The 18760-nt window shown below is 37.6% G+C and overlaps 2 protein-coding genes and 1 long non-coding RNA gene across 6 annotated transcripts; 1 reads left to right on the plus strand and 2 right to left on the minus strand.

Annotated features, from left to right (window-relative positions):
- Nucleotides 1-9: 9 nt before the first annotated feature.
- On the minus strand, nucleotides 10-3932 carry armc1l (armadillo repeat containing 1, like). Of its 3 annotated transcripts, none has more exons than XM_086263823.1 (7): nucleotides 3914-3932; nucleotides 2727-2898; nucleotides 1537-1628; nucleotides 1150-1318; nucleotides 948-1061; nucleotides 671-745; nucleotides 10-563 (listed from the first exon to the last, which is right to left on the minus strand). In XM_086263823.1, the coding sequence occupies exons 2-7, from the start codon at nucleotides 2877-2879 to the stop codon at nucleotides 369-371; spliced, it is 798 nt and encodes a 265-aa protein (XP_086119949.1). In that variant the 5' UTR covers nucleotides 2880-2898; nucleotides 3914-3932; the 3' UTR covers nucleotides 10-368. The 3 variants fall into 3 exon arrangements, with proteins under 3 accessions (XP_086119949.1, XP_086119947.1, XP_086119948.1); XM_086263821.1 differs by lacking the exon at nucleotides 3914-3932 and adding an exon at nucleotides 3329-3468; XM_086263822.1 differs by lacking the exon at nucleotides 3914-3932 and adding an exon at nucleotides 3208-3324.
- Nucleotides 3456-7797, plus strand: mtfr2 (mitochondrial fission regulator 2). The gene is made up of 8 exons (XM_086263820.1): nucleotides 3456-3630; nucleotides 4308-4490; nucleotides 4638-4742; nucleotides 5833-5957; nucleotides 6195-6403; nucleotides 6514-6799; nucleotides 6984-7164; nucleotides 7277-7797. Exons 2-8 carry the CDS (start codon nucleotides 4419-4421, stop codon nucleotides 7328-7330), a joined length of 1032 nt encoding a protein of 343 aa, XP_086119946.1. The 5' UTR covers nucleotides 3456-3630; nucleotides 4308-4418; the 3' UTR covers nucleotides 7331-7797.
- A 57-nt stretch (nucleotides 7798-7854) lies between these two features.
- LOC147312458 (uncharacterized) lies at nucleotides 7855-17180 on the minus strand. 2 transcript variants are annotated; one of them, XR_015125004.1, is made up of 6 exons: nucleotides 16846-17180; nucleotides 16084-16247; nucleotides 15439-15564; nucleotides 13618-13670; nucleotides 12977-13057; nucleotides 7855-10645 (listed from the first exon to the last, which is right to left on the minus strand). It is a non-coding gene; the product is annotated as an uncharacterized LOC147312458 (long non-coding RNA). The 2 variants fall into 2 exon arrangements; XR_015125003.1 differs by having other exon boundaries at nucleotides 15439-16247.
- Between the last annotated feature and the right edge of the window lie 1580 nt (nucleotides 17181-18760).

Genomic DNA, 18760 nt, shown 5'->3' on the forward strand with positions numbered 1-18760 from the left:
AGAACAGAGTACAGTGACAACACAACATTTGTATTCTGTAGCATAAACCAGCAACAATTAAAAACAGGACAGAAAGAAGCAGTCAGGATTGTAAACAGTTTCTGTACATTTTAGGAGGAAATGAAATTTTAAAAACAGATTTGAAAGAAATATTTACACCGAATGAGGACCGATGATTCAAGCATTTTAGTTTCCAGTCAACTCAAACAATAAAAGAGATCTAGCCCAAAATCTGATCATCTCACAAGAACTGAAATGCTGACTTTACAGTAGAAGCCAGGACTCAGCTGTGGTTTCTCACAACAAGTAATGTCCATCCAAGTTAAATACACCGGAATGAGTCTTAAAAGCACCTCCCTGTGACTGATTCACCAGTAAAATGTTTTTGTGAGGAAACTGGCAGCAGCGTTGAGCCAGCTACCGCTGGAATCTTCCTTGGCTGTGGTGCGGGAAATTGCTCGATCGACCTCCCTCACAGGGCTCTCCTCTTCTTCTGGGAGGTAATCCGGCAGGGCTGAGTTTTGAGGCACATCCACTCCAGATGATTTCAAAGGAATATAAACCTGAAGACAATGTTATTTAAAAAACAAACAAATTCATAGTTAAACTTTAACTTACACTTCCATATCCTAATATTCTTTACTGAAAGTATATTCAAGTATCCAAGCACCTCTTCTCCTGCCTCATTCTTTATCACTTGTTGGGCCGACAACACCTTAGTGCCAGCGATGGCTGTTGCCAGACTCTGCAAATGGGACATCAGGGAAGAGTGTGAGGTTAATGAAAAATTACCTTTTCTTAAAAATGGTACAATTTCTAATTTTAAACATTTGATATGTTCTATTGTGAATAAAATGTGGTTTTACTTGACTTTATTTTCATTTTACACAGCATCCCAACTTTGTTGGTAAAATGTTGGGTTGTAAATGTTTGTCTTTGCTTGTTACCTCAGTGGGCAGGTCTGAACGGATGCGAACAGTACATCTCTTGGATGCCATTTGGAAAGTGAAGCTTATCACTCCTTTGACCTTCAGAAGAGCTTCCTCGCACAAACCTCGATGCTTAATGACAGAGAGATTACATAATTAAACTTACTGGTGATTATAATAGCTACATAAATGAACTGTATGTAAAAAGCAGTCGACTTACAGAGCTGTCCAAGCCCTGTATGTGCAGAGTGATGGACTTGGCCTTCTTGTTGGAAGAATTGAGAAAGAACTGGGGTTTCTTTCTTCTCTCAGGCGGAGGATTAGCAGGTGCATTGAGAATATCGTAAACTTCCTTGGCCAAAGAGGTGATATCAACAGAAAGACCATCTCTGTATGGAGAAAGGTTATATTTAATCATGTGCTTTGGAGGTGTGAACACTCACCTTCATTACAAACTTATAACTATGTTATTATGCAAAAAAAAACGGCACAGAATTTATGCATTGAAAAAGCAGCCAAGTATCACTGTAAATTTTACATAGCCACATTAAAATGCAAATGAAATAATGTGTTCATTCACAGGTAAAAGTAACCATGGGTGTGTCACCTTGCCAAAAGATTCTCCAAGCTCACCATCATACCCAGTTCATTCTTCATGGTGGGGATGTTGGTAGATAACTCAGCCAAGTAACGTAGGGTCTGAGGACAAAATAGCACAGAAGGGATTTATATACAGCCATGCTTACAGTTCAGCGACACAACAGTGGTATTATCAGTGCACATCAACTTTAGATTAAGTATCATATCACCCATTTCACATGCTTCATATAACCTGCACATAATATAGATTACAGGAGACTTTTCTCCCCCAAGGAATTAAGCAAGTATACTTAATAGGCATGGATGGGTCACCTCTAAGTAATCACATTTATGTTTTGCTTTCAGAAAGGCTCACAGTGTGGGGGTTTAAACCTTCACATAACACATCAAAGATTCCTTCTTTAGGATCATGAGGAGACAAATCCCTGAGAGGGCTGAATTAGGAAGATCAACCACTGTAAAAATCACATTATGAGCTTTAAAAACCTTCTTTAATTGGTAATAAGACTGGAAAACATGGAAAATATGTCTTTTAAATGATGCACAGTGGTGTAGTGATTAGCGCCACAGCTCACAGCTAGAAGGTCCTAGGTTCAAATCCATCTGTCACGTTCTGTGTAGAGTTTGCATTAGCTATTTGCTGATGCACTGCCATTTAAAAATGAAAATGTAAAACAGCAGTTTGTCCATTAGATGGCACTCTGCTAAAAGGAAAGTTGCCTTTTAGCAATATGTTAACAGGGAATATAATCTTTGGAATATCACAAACAGGAGCCAGTCGGATCTGAGCAGAGCTGAAGTAGAGCGTAAAGAAGTTAACAAACAGCTGCCCATAACATTGTGTGTGTTTGAAAGAAAGAAAAGTGCTTGCTATATTGAAATATCAGACTTCTAAATCTCCAAATATTCTGTCTTACAAATCCTACATCTAATTAATAGGCAATTCTAAATTGGCTGTGAATGTGAGCATGAACATTTGTCACTATGTTTAGTCCTGCCACACAATAGATATGTCCACGGTGTACCCTGCCTTTAGTCTTATGACAGCTGGATAGGCTCCAGCCCAGCCTTGACCCAATGATGAAAGCTTTCACCTTCACTGGTCTCTCTCTTAAAAACAGAAAGCAACCTAATGTTATTAAAACTATGTAACTAATTGAAATTCAGAAATAATCTGAATCCCGTCCAATAACATACCTGTAGAGTTGCAAAAAGGACATCTGGGTTCTGGTGGTCCAGGAAGAGAACCAACCCAGGGAGACAGCCCTGATCCTGGACTATCACGTCGCGGTTCTGGGGCTCAGAAGCCAAGTCCCGGAGCTGACTCACCACCGACAGTGCATCCATCATCTTTAACAACTTTATCGGACTGTGAAAAACATTTACAAAGGAGTTAGTCATTCTCAACGTTTGGCATGTGGTGGACAAAATATCTACTTAAGAGTGTTAGGTAAACGACGTGCGGCTGTTGAATAGCTTTTCCTATCCCAAAACTGTCCGGTGTGAGGTCATACTACAATTCCTAATGAATGTTTCAAAACTACCAACATTGTCAAACATACAGGCCGGATTAATGTTAACAAGTCAAGCAGCTACGCTGCCGTTGAGAATGTGGCTAGCCAAAGAAGCTAGCTAACTACTTTAGGAGAAAAGGCTAAATAAACTTAACAAAAAATACATTTCCTCTTTTTTCGCTCCATCTTCATAACCAGATATTGGGGAATCACTTTAACTGCTATTCTATTAAAATATATCACAGTTATAATTAAACTGTAGTTTTGTAGCTAAATGTTTCTTACCCAGGGCAGAAGCAGCTCGTGCACAAATACAAATTTGGTGCAATCACCCGATTGGTCGACTAGCCTCCGCTTACGCCGCAAAGTCGCCCACCCCTATTGGCTGCTCTTACTACTTCTGTATCCACAGCCAACCAGAAGACGTCTCGCTGCTGCAGCGTTATTTGACTTTACAGACTCCTTTTAATCTGAACGCGTGAGCGAAAAAAGGGAAGCTGCAGATTCTCGGTGAATATCATTTAGTTTACAGTATCGTCTGGGAACATGGCTTGGGAGAAATGTAGCTGCTAATTCACGTTTTGACGGTAAGTGCGACTATATGTTTTTTTTTCTTTTTATCGTGTGAAATCCCGGAGGTGTCATGCACGTTAATTTTGATGATCCACGCAGCTTTTCCACTGCGGTGCCTCTCTGCCCCCACTGCTCAGAACGGCAGGACACTGTGTAACTTACACCTAAAGTCAGCCATGCTCTCTCCAGTGTGCTGGTACACTGAGAGATTGCTGCCGAATCAACATCCAGTAGTAGAGACCGACATTTGTCTCTGAGCATCAGTGATGGCAGCAACCGACCGTTGGCTGCACTTACTTTCATTTTGCTGTTGTAGGTTGTGTCCTGGTCATTCTCGTATGGGTTTAACGTTTTTCTGACCTTGACAATTCCAATGTTTAACTCTAACTGTCTGAAGCTACTTTGTTATCAATACAAACCTATGCATTCGTTATATTTTAAACTCTGTAAGTCTATAGGTTTGAGAGTCGTGGTGTTTCCTCTGCAGAGAAGTGGCAGATGAAGGAATCGGTGGTCACAGATTATCAGATTACTATAGTCATTATCATCATTATTGTTATTATTTTCCTAGTATCAATATTTGAACCATTATTTGTTTGTTGGTTTCATATGTGATTTTTTACTGTGAGGCATTATCTTACTTTACGTATGTGTTATTTTTGGGGTTTTTGTTCTTGTTGTTTTGTTTCAGGTTTCAAGCATGTGACTTAGACCCATCCTTTCTGTGTTGGCCTCCCACCAAGACACTCAGCAGAAAGCAGAGCTTTGCAGTCATCAGCTGGTGCAAGAAAACATCCTTCCAATGTCCCTAGCAGAGGATGTTCTTTATGTGCTGCGCATCGTCCTGGAGTACTTTGGTGTTCCTCCAGACGTGGTATGTGCACAGACGCACTTGTGTCATTCTTTTGTTTTGCAATACTCAAACTCCTGAGGCATCCGTGGGTTGCTTGAATCAGTGAACTGTTAAATCTGACGTTGCGACATTATGTTTCTGTCTTGTTTGTGTCATCGTGCATTTTAGCTGGTTCCAGTGTGGAATAGTCCGCTGTGCGGTCAGTATCGCAGCATTGTGCGGATGATTGGATCAAATCTCCCACTGACACCGACACCACGTGTCCAGTTTCAGGTATTGTACAATCTGTGTTTTACAAAACATGTTTGACTTTACCCAGTCAGCACTGCTGGCTAAATGAGTCCATACACTTGCATGCACGGTTGCATATAATATACAACACAAATGGCTATTTGCAATGAAAACAATACATTTCTCTTGTACATGCATAAAACAATCAAGAGCTGCAGTTGATAAGGGTGACCACATTTTGATTTCCAAAAAAGAGGACACTTGGCTCAGTCATGAAGAACTTGCTTAAAGAAACATATTTAAACGATGCCTTCTCTGTGCGGTTAATGAATTGTAAACTATGTCATATAGGCTTTTACAAGTCAACAAGTGCAAAAAAAACTTGAATTAAATAATGGTACAGAAATAATGCCTCATCTGCATAAGAAAAATTACCAGTACTTGGTCGATACGAGGGAAATTTCTTTTGCAATTCATTTGAAAAGATCCATTTGTGCTTTGGGATCTTTTAAACATTATCACGCGCGTTGCTGTGCGCTGTCTGTCCCGTGTGTAAGCGTAGAACAACTCACAAAGCAGCAGCACACATGGGTCCTCTGTCGGAATATAGGAAAGCCTGGACATTTTTATCAATCTCGAAAATCCCCCCGGACAGAACGTGAAAAGTGGACATGTCCGGGGAAAAGAGGACAGTTGGTCACCCTACAGTTGATCAATGTAACATTTGGCATGTTGACAGCTTTTTAATTAAAAACTATTTAATTCATTCATTCTACAGTTGTCCATGTTGTTGTTGATAATAACAATAATAGCAGTCTGTGTCCCCACACTACAGACTTCTTTTCTATCTTAAAGAGGAGCTGCAGCTTTTGGCACTTGTGCATTGACTTCATTTTCCAGCCCTGGAGCTTTCCTCTTGCTTTGCTGGTGGACTTGGTGGGCTTTAAGGAAATATAAGAGGAATGACCACCCATACTGTCTCTAATTGTCCTTGTCTGCAATAGAATATAATCAAGGCTTCACTATGAAAAGAAGTTAATGTTATCATAACTGTTTTTAGAATCCCTTGACTCTTATTTCTCTTGTGTACTCGTTTACAGCGTGTAATCCCTCCTTATCCTTGTCTCCTCAGGTCGCTTTGCTCGGCCATAGGCACCATGAATATATCGAGCCCATTGTGGACACACCAGCCATCCCTTCCTTTGCTGATGTCATGTGGGTGTTTGAGGATGAGGGTGACAGCTGTGCTAAAACGAGGTAAAAACAAAAATGACACAGCACAGATAAAATCACCCTCCCTGCAACCCTGAATTCCATAAAAGTAAACATACAAATTCACTCATTAGGCAGTCTTGTTGGATGTGATTAATGTCACTGCAGTTACACAGAATCTTACCTTTTTATGTTTGTGAGATGAAAGGACAGCATTGATCATTCTGTCCAGACAACTGTAAGACATTAAATTAATATACGAATGATGTGGGGTCTCCGTAGGAACCACCTACCTCCAGTAAGGCGAAGTACTGTAAATCAAGATGTGATGAGATGTCCAGAACCAGCATTCATACGAGCTCAGAGAGGAGGGCCACCTGTAAGACAGACGCCTGATTCAGAAGCTCTGAAGAAGATCACAGCGCTGGAGAGCGAGCTGCTGAAACTGCGAGCTCAGATTGCTTTGATAGTTACTGCTGCTCCAGCCTCAGGTACACAATGTGTTTGTCTTTGTCCCATTTTTCAAGATGCTTTCATCTTCTCAGAACACCAACCGAGTGTTTCTTTCTTTTTTCTTGTTTTATTTTTCATCGTGTTTTAGGTCTGGTTGAATCCCCAAATGAGCCTGCCTCACCTGGGATTTCCCTTTCCCATCCACTTCCAGCGCTCACCTCCACACCTCGCCATGTGGCTCCTCCTCCTCCTCCTCCACCACCACCCCCTCCTCCTCCCTGCCCTAGCATTTTCACTGGGTCAAAGGAAAGGAAGGATGAGAAAGATCTCGATAAGGGTCACCAGAGGACCAAGGGGTCTGAAAATAAAGGGATGCCCTCCATGCTGGATGTTCTAAAGGACTTAAATCATGTTAAACTGCGCTCAGTGAAGAGGTAAATATGCAGATTTAAAGAAAACTAATCATTAAAAATGTAACTCTTTATATCTGAAGCTGCAGAATGCTTTCTTCATTGCACCAGTAGTTCAGCATCCTGGCGTTTCCTGCTTGTTTTCCTGTAATTTGAAGTAGATCTTTCCCCCCCCCACCTAACAAAGCATATTCATTCTGTTTTGCAGATCTCCAGGGGGCAAACCAGTTAGGAGGCGCAGTAAAGGAGGTACGGCATTGCTTAATGACCCGGCAGCTCTGATTGCTGAAGCACTGAAGAAAAAGTTCACCCATCTCCGCCACAACACTTCCTCTGACAAAGAGAACTCCCTTGAGCTCTCACCTTTCGGCAGTCCTGAGTCACCTAAGGTTTGTTTTCCATAGATGCGCTGAGATCTTTGAGAAGTTAAAAAATGTTATCCATCCCCTATGATGATGTGCTTGAAGGAGAGTTCCTAACCTGACACCTCTTCTGTTGCAGGTTCCTCACCCCCCTCGGCGAAGTCGGGGACACCGCCACCTGTTACATCATTAAAGAGTGACATCAGCATCAACAGCTCCTACAGATGTGCCTCACAGCGGATTACTACTGCAGCTACTGACTTGTGTTTTTGCTTGTCCTTACTTTGTCTTATTATGGACTACAATGTGCTTGTCTCTGTGTCTGTTGGGATTTTAAATGTGCTAACTATGTTAAAATGTGTATGTTTCTAAGCTGCTGTAAACAAAGGGGTTTGTACACAAAGGGTTTTTTTGTCATTGGATTCTTAACTGTTTTAACTGTTCTTAGCAATATGTTTGTGCAAACCACCTTTTAAAGCAAATAATATAATGAATTTCAGGTAAGCGGTGCAGCTTGCCTGCATTAATGTTTCACTTTGTGAGCCCTACCTTCTTACCTCAACCAAGTGAAATCTGTAAGAGTGGATTCTGAGATTCATAGAGCTCTATTCTATGCAACTGTTAGCAGGATATTTCTATTTTATTAAAGAGTTAACAACACTTTCATCAGTGCACTTTATCTTAATTTTTCAATTTATAACAGACTTTATACAGTTTTCTCAGACAGGCATGAACATTTTCGCACTTTTCTCTCTTGTTTAAGCCATCTCAAAGTTCAAACCTTGTTGAAAAATCAGTGCAGTATTATAGAATGAAATCGAAGGCACCCGCAGGTGACAACATTTAGTCGACATTGTCTTTGTTGCGGAGAAAACTTACAAACATACAGTACAGCACTTCAGAGTCACACTGCTAGCGATCGAAGATTTATGTAACTTGACATTGATTGAAATGGTCAACAGCCAATTAGGACGCAGAACACAATGCACAGTTAAAAAAAAAAAAATAAATGCAATATTGCACAAAATTAAAATCCGCAAAACAGCGAGGCCGCGAAAGGTGAACCACGTTATAGCGAGGGACAACTGTACACTACAATTTCGGCCTCTTTAGGTTTCTACTGGCATGCATTTGACAGGGGCAGTAGCAATATTTTGGAAAGGGAAACCTCTCACACACTCATAAGAGGAAGCTGCTTACTTTTTCCTGGCACTGCATCTTCCACAGGTTACATACAGTGACACTGATTGACCAATAATGACAGTGTAACACAAAAAAATGTTCATTACAATAGAAATCCTGCTAGTAATTGTCAGCTTATAGTCAGTTTTACTGTCATTTATTTAGGATGCCTTGTTATCTTCTCTTTTCTCACTTTCTTAATCAACATTTCATACTTGTCAGTATTATGAAGTATTTGCTCTGACTGATTACGTAGGATCCCAAAAGACTTCATTCTTCTCACTGAATTTATGTCAATCTAATTCTTGACATTTTGACGCCTTAGATATTATGGACACCTGAAATAAATTACACCTGTTCAAAAAAAACAAAAAACTGGATTACACAAACATATTTCATATTTCACCAGCAGGTTGGATGTCTGTTTATTTTTGGAGATAAGAAAGAAATGTGCTGAATGATATTTCTCTCTGTGGTAAAAATGCATAATTTTGATACTTTTCATATAATCTGATATTTGTAGTGGTATTGTGACTTCCCTAGAATCTGAGACATTCAGCTCAGCCAGCTAAATGACATTTTGGCCCACAATCTTATATGTTCCTCAGTTTTCAGTTGATGCAAAGGAGAACATTGTGAAACACAGGTTCATTACACTAACCCAAGTCCACTAGGGAGACCATATTGAGAATGGTGAACACACAAAACACAGATGCCAATGAGTAGAGGGCATCAGGACTATTCTTTGGTCTTACACAAGTCAGTAAACACTGGAACAACTGCTAACTGTGCTCCTCTGGATACTCTCCTGAGTTGAAGAATACTTTTGAAGGACTGCTGTCTGGTCATTGAGCTTTACTACTTTGCTATGGAACATTTTAGTAATTTTTCTGTTACAACTTAACATGCTTGTGGTGTTACACTAGAATTACAGAATTATGTTTTTGAGTTTTGCCTTAAATTACAGTTCAAACAAGTGTGTCACAAACTTTCTGTGTTAAGTGGAAGTGCACGTTTGTAATTGTGCAATGCTTAAAAAAATTGATTTAAAGAAGTATGGTTTTGTTATTGTACCGCTTTTAAAATGTTTCAATATTTTAGATATTTTTGTTTAAAGTACAAGGATTTACAAAATCCCTTTATCATTGACAGAAGTCATCTTGCCTATAGACCAATACATATTTTTTAAGGTGGTCATTCAATCTCAAATCAGCCAATGTTAAGAAAATTTCCTGCTTGACCTTTTCTAATTTGCATAAAGATTTTGTCGTGTTTGAACATAATCAGTACTGTGAAATTTTAGGTTCGCATCAATAATATCATATCAGTTTTATTTTTTTGGAAAAACTTTCCACTGACCCACTTTCAGGTCTTCTTTAAGAACACATCAATGTTCAGTATTTGAACATAAATATTTCAAACTCCATTAAAGATAAAAGTCTGTATTTTCTCTTGTTGTTTTTTACCATCAAGTTTTGGCTAGTTAAAATATGAAAAAAAAGTCCAATGTTTGTTCACAGCAATTTAATTTCTGAATGATATGTAGTTGAATTTTACAATACCAAAAAATAAACCATATAGAATACTTGTCACAAAAAAAGGGGGAAAAATGCATATCAGATGCTATATATGGCAATGCTTGAAAATGAACATCTCAAAAACTGTACTCAAATTAGAATAAAAATAATAATCTATTTAAATTTCTAGAACATTCTCCAATTTGCAATAGACATATTATGGTTCAGTTTGGACATATATATTGGAGCATCTAATTTTTTATTACCATTGGCCTACCCTTGGTAAGCTTAAGTTCCCAAAAGAAAAGTATTTTATTTGAGTTTTACTACTGTGATTCAGATTTATAAAGGGGTTTATAAAATAGCATAAAAAACATAATTAATTTGAGCTGGGTTAGAGATTATTTTTCCTGATTGGTCCCAAATCTGTGTAATGTCTTTACACTGTGTAATGTCTTTAAAATTTGTACAAAATATGTAATATGTACTATGTAATTTTATATGTATGTAATATGTATATGTAATATGTACTATGTAATTTTAGTTTCATATATCAAGTACTTTTCAAGATATATTCTTGTGAAAAAAGGTCCGTCAACCCGCTTTAAAGCCAACAGGAAGAAATTAGCTGCTGCATTAAAAAAAATTGACTTCTACTTGCTTTTATAGTAACACTTGATTACAGCAGCTTAGGGTTTGAGAAATGAAATTTACAAAATTATCTAAAAAAAAAAACAAAAACCAAATTGTTGCAGGATCAACTGTAATTGCCCAAGCAGAAATGTTATGATTGTCATCCTCTTCTTTCACTGTGAGAAATACAAAACAGAAAAAAGAAACATCATACATTGTTTATATATAGTCAGATACATAAATAATTGAAAAGCCACCAAATACAATCAGGAGTATCCCTTATTCCATACATCCATTCATCCATAGCTTTAATTCACAGCAAAAATATTGCATTAACTTTTGTAGAAATTAAAGCCATTTATACACAACCCAAAGGAGTTTCCAAATCAGTCTGGTTCATTCTTAAAAAAAGATGTGCACTGACCCAGTCAGTAACACCCAAAGGCCTGGAAGACCACAGAATACAAGTGGGTGATCACAGAATTTTCTGTGGTTAAGAAAAACAATGTCACAACATTGAACTAAGTGAAGAACACTCTTTAGGAGTTACATGTATAACTGTCAAAATCTACAATCATGCGACACCTTCACGAAGTAAAATAGAGACAGTTTATAACAAGGAAGGAATCTCTTGTTACAATAAAGAACAGGTAGACCAGATTAGACTTTGCCAGAAAACATTTATATGGGCCTCCACAGTTCTGAAAAAAAGAAAAGGAAAAAAAAACATGTGTTCGGGCAGATGAAACCAATAATGATCTGTACCGGAATTACTAAGAAGCATCCAAAGGATGTTTGCCTATGAAACATGGTTGAGGCAGTGTTATGGTATGCATGGTTCTCAGTGGAACCCAGCCACTAATTTATATTGATTTATTAAGCCAAATGCAGCAAAACTGATGGAGCAGTGCTTAATGGTGCCATTGGATAGTGATCCAAAGCAAATGCAACAGCTGCCAAAGATTTTCTAAAGGCAAAGAAATGAGAAATTCTTTAATGGTCAAGCGAACCTGATCTCAACCTAACAGAGTAGCTTTTCAGTTACTGAATACAAAACTGAAGGTAGAGAGACCCACAAACAAGCAGCAACTAAAGATGGCTAGATAATATGAGACACAAATTGTCATGATCCTGGGTCCTTTTGACCCAGCGTTTTGTGTTTTCTGTTATTGTGATTTTGGTTCTGTTCTTCCTCTGTTTAGTGTTTATTCGGTTCTGCCCATGTATTCCTGTGTTAAGTCCATGTTTCTTAGTCCGTGTCCTTGCATGTGTAAGTTCCTGTTTTATTGAGAAGGTCTCTGTCTTATGTCAGTGTGTTCTATTTACGTTTCCCCTGCCTCGTCAGCTGTTATATCTTTCAGGTGTGTTCCCCTCCTGTTTCCCATCCCCTGATTCCTGGCGCGTGTATTTATAGTGTGTGTTACCTCGTCCTTGTTGCTGGTTCGTCTGTGTTATTTGGCGTTTTCGTGTCTGTGAATCTCCTGCCGTCATCCTGTGAATTCTCCCTACAAGTTGCTTTCTCTCGTGTTCAGGTTTGGTGTTTAGGTTTTAGTTTTCTCAGTGTAGTTTGTCTAAGTTCGGTTTCTCGCCACACTCTCCTTTTGTTTGTTATCACTCGAGTTTTGTGTCAATAAAGCCCTCTCATTTCACTGCATATCCGTATCTTGGGTCCTTTGATAAATTCACACGACTTGCCCCGGCAACCCGTGACAGAAATTCCTTTGGGGTTGCATCAGGAAGGCTATCCAGCATAAAAATCTGTGAAATAAAAAATGGAGTACCCTCTGTTGAATCAGGGAGTGGCCAAAAGTAGCTATAGGATTTCTTGAAATAATTCTAAAATAATTTATTTAGACTGATATGTATTACCAATTACTTTTTGGTGGAGATTGTGTCATTGTACAAATACGTACTTTACCTAGCTGGATTTATAATTTTGCAATCTAATCTTTCTTTTACAAGCTTTTACAAATGTTGGTTTCATCTGTCTAAACAGTGTTATTTCAAAACTGGGCAGTCTTTCTTGAAATGTTTTTCAGCAAAGTCTAATCTGGTCCTTTTGTTCATGAGGTTAGGAAAAATATCTTGGGGTAAACCCTCATACAGCATCACATTCACTAAGTTGTCTAGTGATTATAGACTCAACAAAAATATTCCACATGTTGTGAATGTTGATAAAGGATTTTTCTTTGTTATTACATTTTTGATTTAGACACTCCTGAAAGTTTCTACTCTGGTCAAGAATTCTCATTAACAGCTTCCAAATCCAAATCCAAGTCACATCTTTATGACTTAACTTCATATCCATTAGTTTACAAAGTTGAAACTAAGCAAAAGGTGTTACTGTCCGTTATATTTATGCAAAAACATGGATCCGACATTCCACAACTGTCATAATGAAGTTCTTTAAGTATGTTTACGGGTGAATTTGTTTTGAGTCTGAATTTTAAAAAGGGCATTGCAAGAAAAACAACTGAAGTTTTGCTTGATCTAAAAAAATGTTTTACCTTTTGGTATGCTGAACCTTTTAGTCTATCTCCATTGGGGTGACGTCGTCATCCATGGAGGAGACAAATGGTCCAGCGGCACTGAATGGAAAATAAAGGCAAATGCATAAACCACAACACCTGTTTATTTAAGCAGTGGCAATAACAGTATGTTGTAAATTAATTTTTAAACAGTACATAATGGAACTTGCTTAAAATTAAAAATTAAATGTCTAGTCTATTCTACAAAGCAGAATTCAAAGCTTATTGTAAGCTGTTAAATCTGCTTAATTCTGCAGAGTATTTTAAGCTTACTAGTTTTCTACTTTTCTACTAGTTTATACTAGTTCAACAAAAAGGTTATCCCTCTCAGGCTCAAATTAAGTTTTTGTTGCTAATGCACAAAAGAATACCTGCAGCGGTACTTCTGAGTAAAAAAAAACCTCATAAAATATGTATGTGGGGTAATCAGGTTGTTTCAAATCTGCAATGCCTGCCTTGAGAGGGTTATACATCTAGCATGTATACAAACAGGTACTGAATATAGATCAACAATAATGTAATGAAGTTTGTCAGTTTGTGTTTAATGTAATAAACACAAACTGTGTGTTTAATGTAATAAACACAAACTGACAATGTAAGTAGAAAAGTGTGTAAGTTACCGGCCAGGAACTGGTTGTTCACCGTAAGCAGTCCAGTCCATCGGTTCTGGTTCCTGGAATGCAAAAAAAAGAAAAACAAACAAAAAACACATGATTCATATCACATTGTGTCGCATTGTAGTGCTATTATACTGCTATGAAAAGCATGTTGTCCTGGATATGGTCTGTTTGTTGCTAAACCCTATGAAAACCTTACTTCGTGGGCAGCGCTAGTAAACGTATTTGGCGTAATGGGTGATGGTTTGCCCTTGATCACAAGGTTAAACTCAACCTGCAATTAAACAAAAAAGCTTTATGGAGTTAAATATATTATATAATGGTTATATTATAATACCAAATACTTTTTAAAGCTAAAATTCAACCTTACATATGAGCGATGTGGAATGGCAAGATACACGTTGATAGCGTCCATTTTTCCGGAAGTACGTCAACACGTACAAACTTGGCGTGCTATCATGTCTAACTATTCATGACACAAATGAATGCTATTCACAGATATATATGTACATAAATGCTCGTCATGCAAAACTATTAGTTATTGTATTTTAGTATTTTTAAAACCATTTAATTCCTAATATTTTTTAATTTATGTTTTAGTTTTCTGTTTCTGTTGAAAGCATATATTTGTATTTTACAAAGTAAACACAATTTATGTTTAAATAATGAAAAATATAAAAGCACTAATTTTCTTTTTATGAAAATTATTAACTTTTAACAAGATTTTTAACTAGGTATTCCCTCTATGCTGAAGATGCACTATTTAACATGTGCTCTCAAATGAAGTGTACACAGTCTCACTCTCACTTTGGTTTAGCTCAAAACGCACTTCTTCTTTTTGTCTAAACAGTGTACAGTACGATGAATGTGGTTTACGGTCCACACTTCCCCAGTATCTCAAATAAGAGAAAAAGAAGATAGCCTTCCTCACTGGCAGGATTAGATGCATATATTAGATGCTTCAAAGAGTCATTTTGTAATTATCAATAGCAACTTCAAAGTTCAGGAAGAGGCCAGCTGACTTCAGTATGTATTTGCATGTATTTTTGCATCTCTAGCATGTTTTTTGGGGGGTTTTTTTTGGTCTCACAAGTAGGTTGTGGATGAATAGTCAAATTTTTTAGGAAGTGTAGGGTGCTGGGTTTTTAGTTTTGAATTCATGATTCTTTCCTTTACATTATGAAGATGATTTAAGTTCAAGCTTTATATAGTTTAATCTTGAGTTTGGTTCTTTGAGTCTATGTCTTTGAGCTTATTTGTATTTCTACTACAGTCAGGTTCCTTTTGTGTCTTTGTCTCATCCCTGTGTTTCCTGTGAGAGTTTGTCGTGTTCTCTGAGTTTATGTTTCCCCAGTCATGTCTTTATTATTGCATAGTTCCCATTTCTGTATAGCTGTATATCCCAGATTCTGTAAAGTTATTTATTTCATATTCTGTATAGTTTTTTTCATATTTATATCCTGTTCATATCCTGTACATAGCTTGTACTCACTACAGCCTGTACATACTTATAGTTATAGAATATTCACAACATACTTCATACCGTGTACATTATAACATACCATAATAGACCCATTTCTGTAATATACTCACATATCTATATTATTGCTAATATATATTGTAATATATCTATATCACTAAAGCACTTCTGGATGGATGCAAACTGCATTTCGTTGCCCTGTACCTGTGCATGTGCAATGACAATAAAGTTGAATTCTATTCTATTCTATTCTATTCTATTTATTCTCTCTCTGTCTGATTTTTTTTCCTGTTTGTGATCTCCCTATGTGTCTCACTCCCTCTCTCTGTCTCTGTCTCACTTACCTGTTCCTTTGTTCCTCTCCTTGTGTTTCATCCTTGTCTCCTCAGCCTGTCTCCTCATGTTTGCTCCATGTCTCCCTTAATGTTCCAGGTTATACTCCTTTTCCCAGAAGTGAGGGATTTCGTCAGCTGTAAAGGAACCAGTTGCACAGAGGTGAGCTGATTACCAGCAGCTTCTAGGTGTGTCAGACAGGAATGCAGGTAAACAGGAAGAACCCCGCCTTTGAAGCAAACTACACAGCAAATCCAGCATGTCCAAATTAACACTGTCGGATTTGATTTCAACACTGTTAAAGTGTCTATATGGGTCCACACCAGAGAGTGTTAATTTAACTCTTTTTGGAGAGTTGGTACGTTAACTCTGATTTAGTGTTAAACACCAAATCTGTCTGGAGTTGATAATTTAACACTTGGTGTTAAGAGTTTATATATTAACTCTCAAAGAGTATTTTAGTTTAACTACTTAAGAGTTATCTTCTAATTCATTCTAAAAAGCAGGAATTTTACTGTTCTGAACTTCTAGAAATTTCTTTTGGAAATAAACATTTACTAAAAAGATGCAATGGTTTTTGAAAAACATTTATTCTGAACTGTGCACCACAATTTCAAAACATTTTCTGAAAGATGTAACAGTGTACATGTTCTCACTTTCATTAGAATTTTGTTTATCAAAAGGTCTGACATGGTAAATGCAAATAACAGCGTTCTCATCACTTATTTCTTCAATACAATATGCATGTCCTTCATTCATCCCTTTGTGGAACTTCAACGCACTTCTGCTCTCCCCCATATTCCATCTTCACAAGCATATCCTGTGTGGAGATTGAATAAAAATTAGTTGACACTAATTAATGGCACAAATAATCCAGTAAACAATTGCAGCACAGTAAAAAAAAAAAAAGAAAAAGGAATCCTCTTTGAGCCATTACTTGTGTAAAGTATTTTCCCAAAAGACAAAGACACAGGCAACAGGTAATACTGAACTAAATGTAAAACCTCAACCTTTTTAATTTTTACCTAAACCGTGTGCACAAAACTCTGGAGGGATCTATGCTAACGTAGAATCCAGTCAGGACGTCTGCTACTGCTGTTTGCTCGTTTTTTTATTTTTTTTTTTATGGGCGATCGTTTTCAGGCTTCAAGTAGCACCATTATACCAACATTTCACATTCTAGACATTGTTTTAGGTGTATTTGACCAAAAGTTTGACTGAAAATTCACATGCAAGCTTTTTTCAAGGCTGTGGTATTTGCCGGCAAACAATACCTTTCAGCTAGCTAAAACAGAATATTATGCTATCAGCGAGCAACATGGCTAATGCCTTCCACACAGCTTTGTCTCAACTCCAAAGAGCCACAGAAGTAAAAGCTCATACTAATAATTGAAACAATCTTTGAAAAAATGACTTACCAAGCATGGCAAACAACTCAAATATGTAGAGCAAAATGTTCTGAAACGGCTTCACTTCAGCTTCGATTGGAGCCGTGCTGGGGGCGGAGTCTGTGAATTTACTCTGTTGGTGTCATAGCCCCTGTAGGAGTTCAGAGTTAAGAGGTCAAGAGTTAATGTTTCCATTGTAACACCTCCAGATTTGACAGAGAAACACTCATTTTTAACACTCGATTTTAACTACTATCATTTTACACCTCAGAGTTACATTAAAAGAATGTGACTCTGCTTAGAGTAAAATTAACTCTACTTTTGCAAGAAGACTATTAACACCAAAAAATTTAACACTTTTGAATTTGCTGTGTAGGAGTTTTACAGATGGTTATGGGAGCCGCAGGAGAAAATGTCAGCTCGACACAAAAGGATATCATGAAAGTTTCTATTTCTAAGTAAAGTGACCCAGTATTATCTGCATGGTAGTCCATAAAAAGAGCTGGGTAAAATTCCCTAAATTTTTAGGAAAAGTGCTTAAATGCTTTCTTTAATAACTTATTTACCAGAGGACACATGAAACCATTCTTTATGACAGGAAAGAAGATAATTCTGTTCCACAATTCATAGCCATGCACCCTCACACTGTTCGCGAAGACAATCAATAAATATGCCAAAGTATTGCAGATCATGAAATGTTCTTTAGAAGTATATTTCCATATCCTGCTGATACATGTTGAATTTTCAACAACAAGTTAACTATAAACGATAGTTAATTCTCCTACACAGTCTTCCTTAAACTCATGACGTTTTCTACTAAGTTCAAGGAAGAGTGACAAGGAAAAGGGAGTAGGTGGCCTGTCTGCCTGATAGACAAAGTTATTGGTCTGTCAGCCTTTATCGCTCCTTCTGGCCAACTGGCTGATCTCGGGGGCTCTAAGTGTTAAATCATACCTTTTGGTTTATTCAACTCAGCTGTTATATTTCAACAACACATGAATATTGTTGTTAATGTTATCAATGATTGTGCTGTTGGTTTAAACAATGGGTCCTTTGTCACACATTACCCCTTTTTGCATTCTTTATATCAAATCAAATCAAATCAAATCACTTTTTATTGTCACATCACATGTGCAGGCACACTGGCACAGCACATGCGAGTGAAATTCTTGTGTGCGAGCCCCACAGCAACAGAGATGTGCAAACACAACAACACAAACGAGCAAAATACAAGAATGGCCAACCTGAAACTAATAAATATATGTACAATATATAATAGTGTATGCATTTCTGGATGTGTATACTAAATATTTTCCTACGTGTGTGTGTGTGTGTGTGTGTGTGTGTGTGTGTGTGTGTGTATACACATTTTTACAAATTAAATAGTAAAAAAATAAAATAAAATAATAATAATAATAATAATAATAATAAAATATATAAAATATACAGAGTTGAATATGTGCAAAACAAGTGGCATTTATATACAGTGTGGAGTGCATAATGTTGAAGTTCCAGTAGTGAAGCTGAGGTGTCTATGACGTTCAGCAGTCTGATGGCCTGATGGAAAAAGCTGTCTCTCAGTCTGCTGGTACGGGATCAGTAACTTCTGTTGCTGCTGTAAACAACAGACAGCTGACAGCTGTTGTGGAAATTTATTAACAAAGCCTGCAGACACAATGAGCAGTTAAAACCCAACACTTTATTTCCCATGCATGAGGAGAGACGTCAGTCACGGGGCACTGAAAGTCGTCTCTGACAATGAACAGTTCAGGTCCCTTTTAAACACTGTCACGGAACAAAAGGCTTTTACAGTTGCAGTTCACACCTTGGCTCTAAACAGAAAACTCTCTATCACCTGTGTGAATCTCCCCCACTCTGGGGTCAAGTCTTCCTGTGTGAGCTTCTGTCTCCTGGGAGACATTCACCAGTTTCTCACCGTCTGTTT

The sequence above is a fragment of the Aulonocara sp. 'chitande type north' Nkhata Bay genome, linkage group LG15, assembly GCF_057382095.1.
Source record: "Aulonocara sp. 'chitande type north' Nkhata Bay isolate Kocher_YH1m ecotype deep benthic linkage group LG15, A_spYH_male_GT1.1, whole genome shotgun sequence".
In the NCBI taxonomy this organism is placed as follows: domain Eukaryota; kingdom Metazoa; phylum Chordata; class Actinopteri; order Cichliformes; family Cichlidae; genus Aulonocara; species Aulonocara sp. 'chitande type north' Nkhata Bay.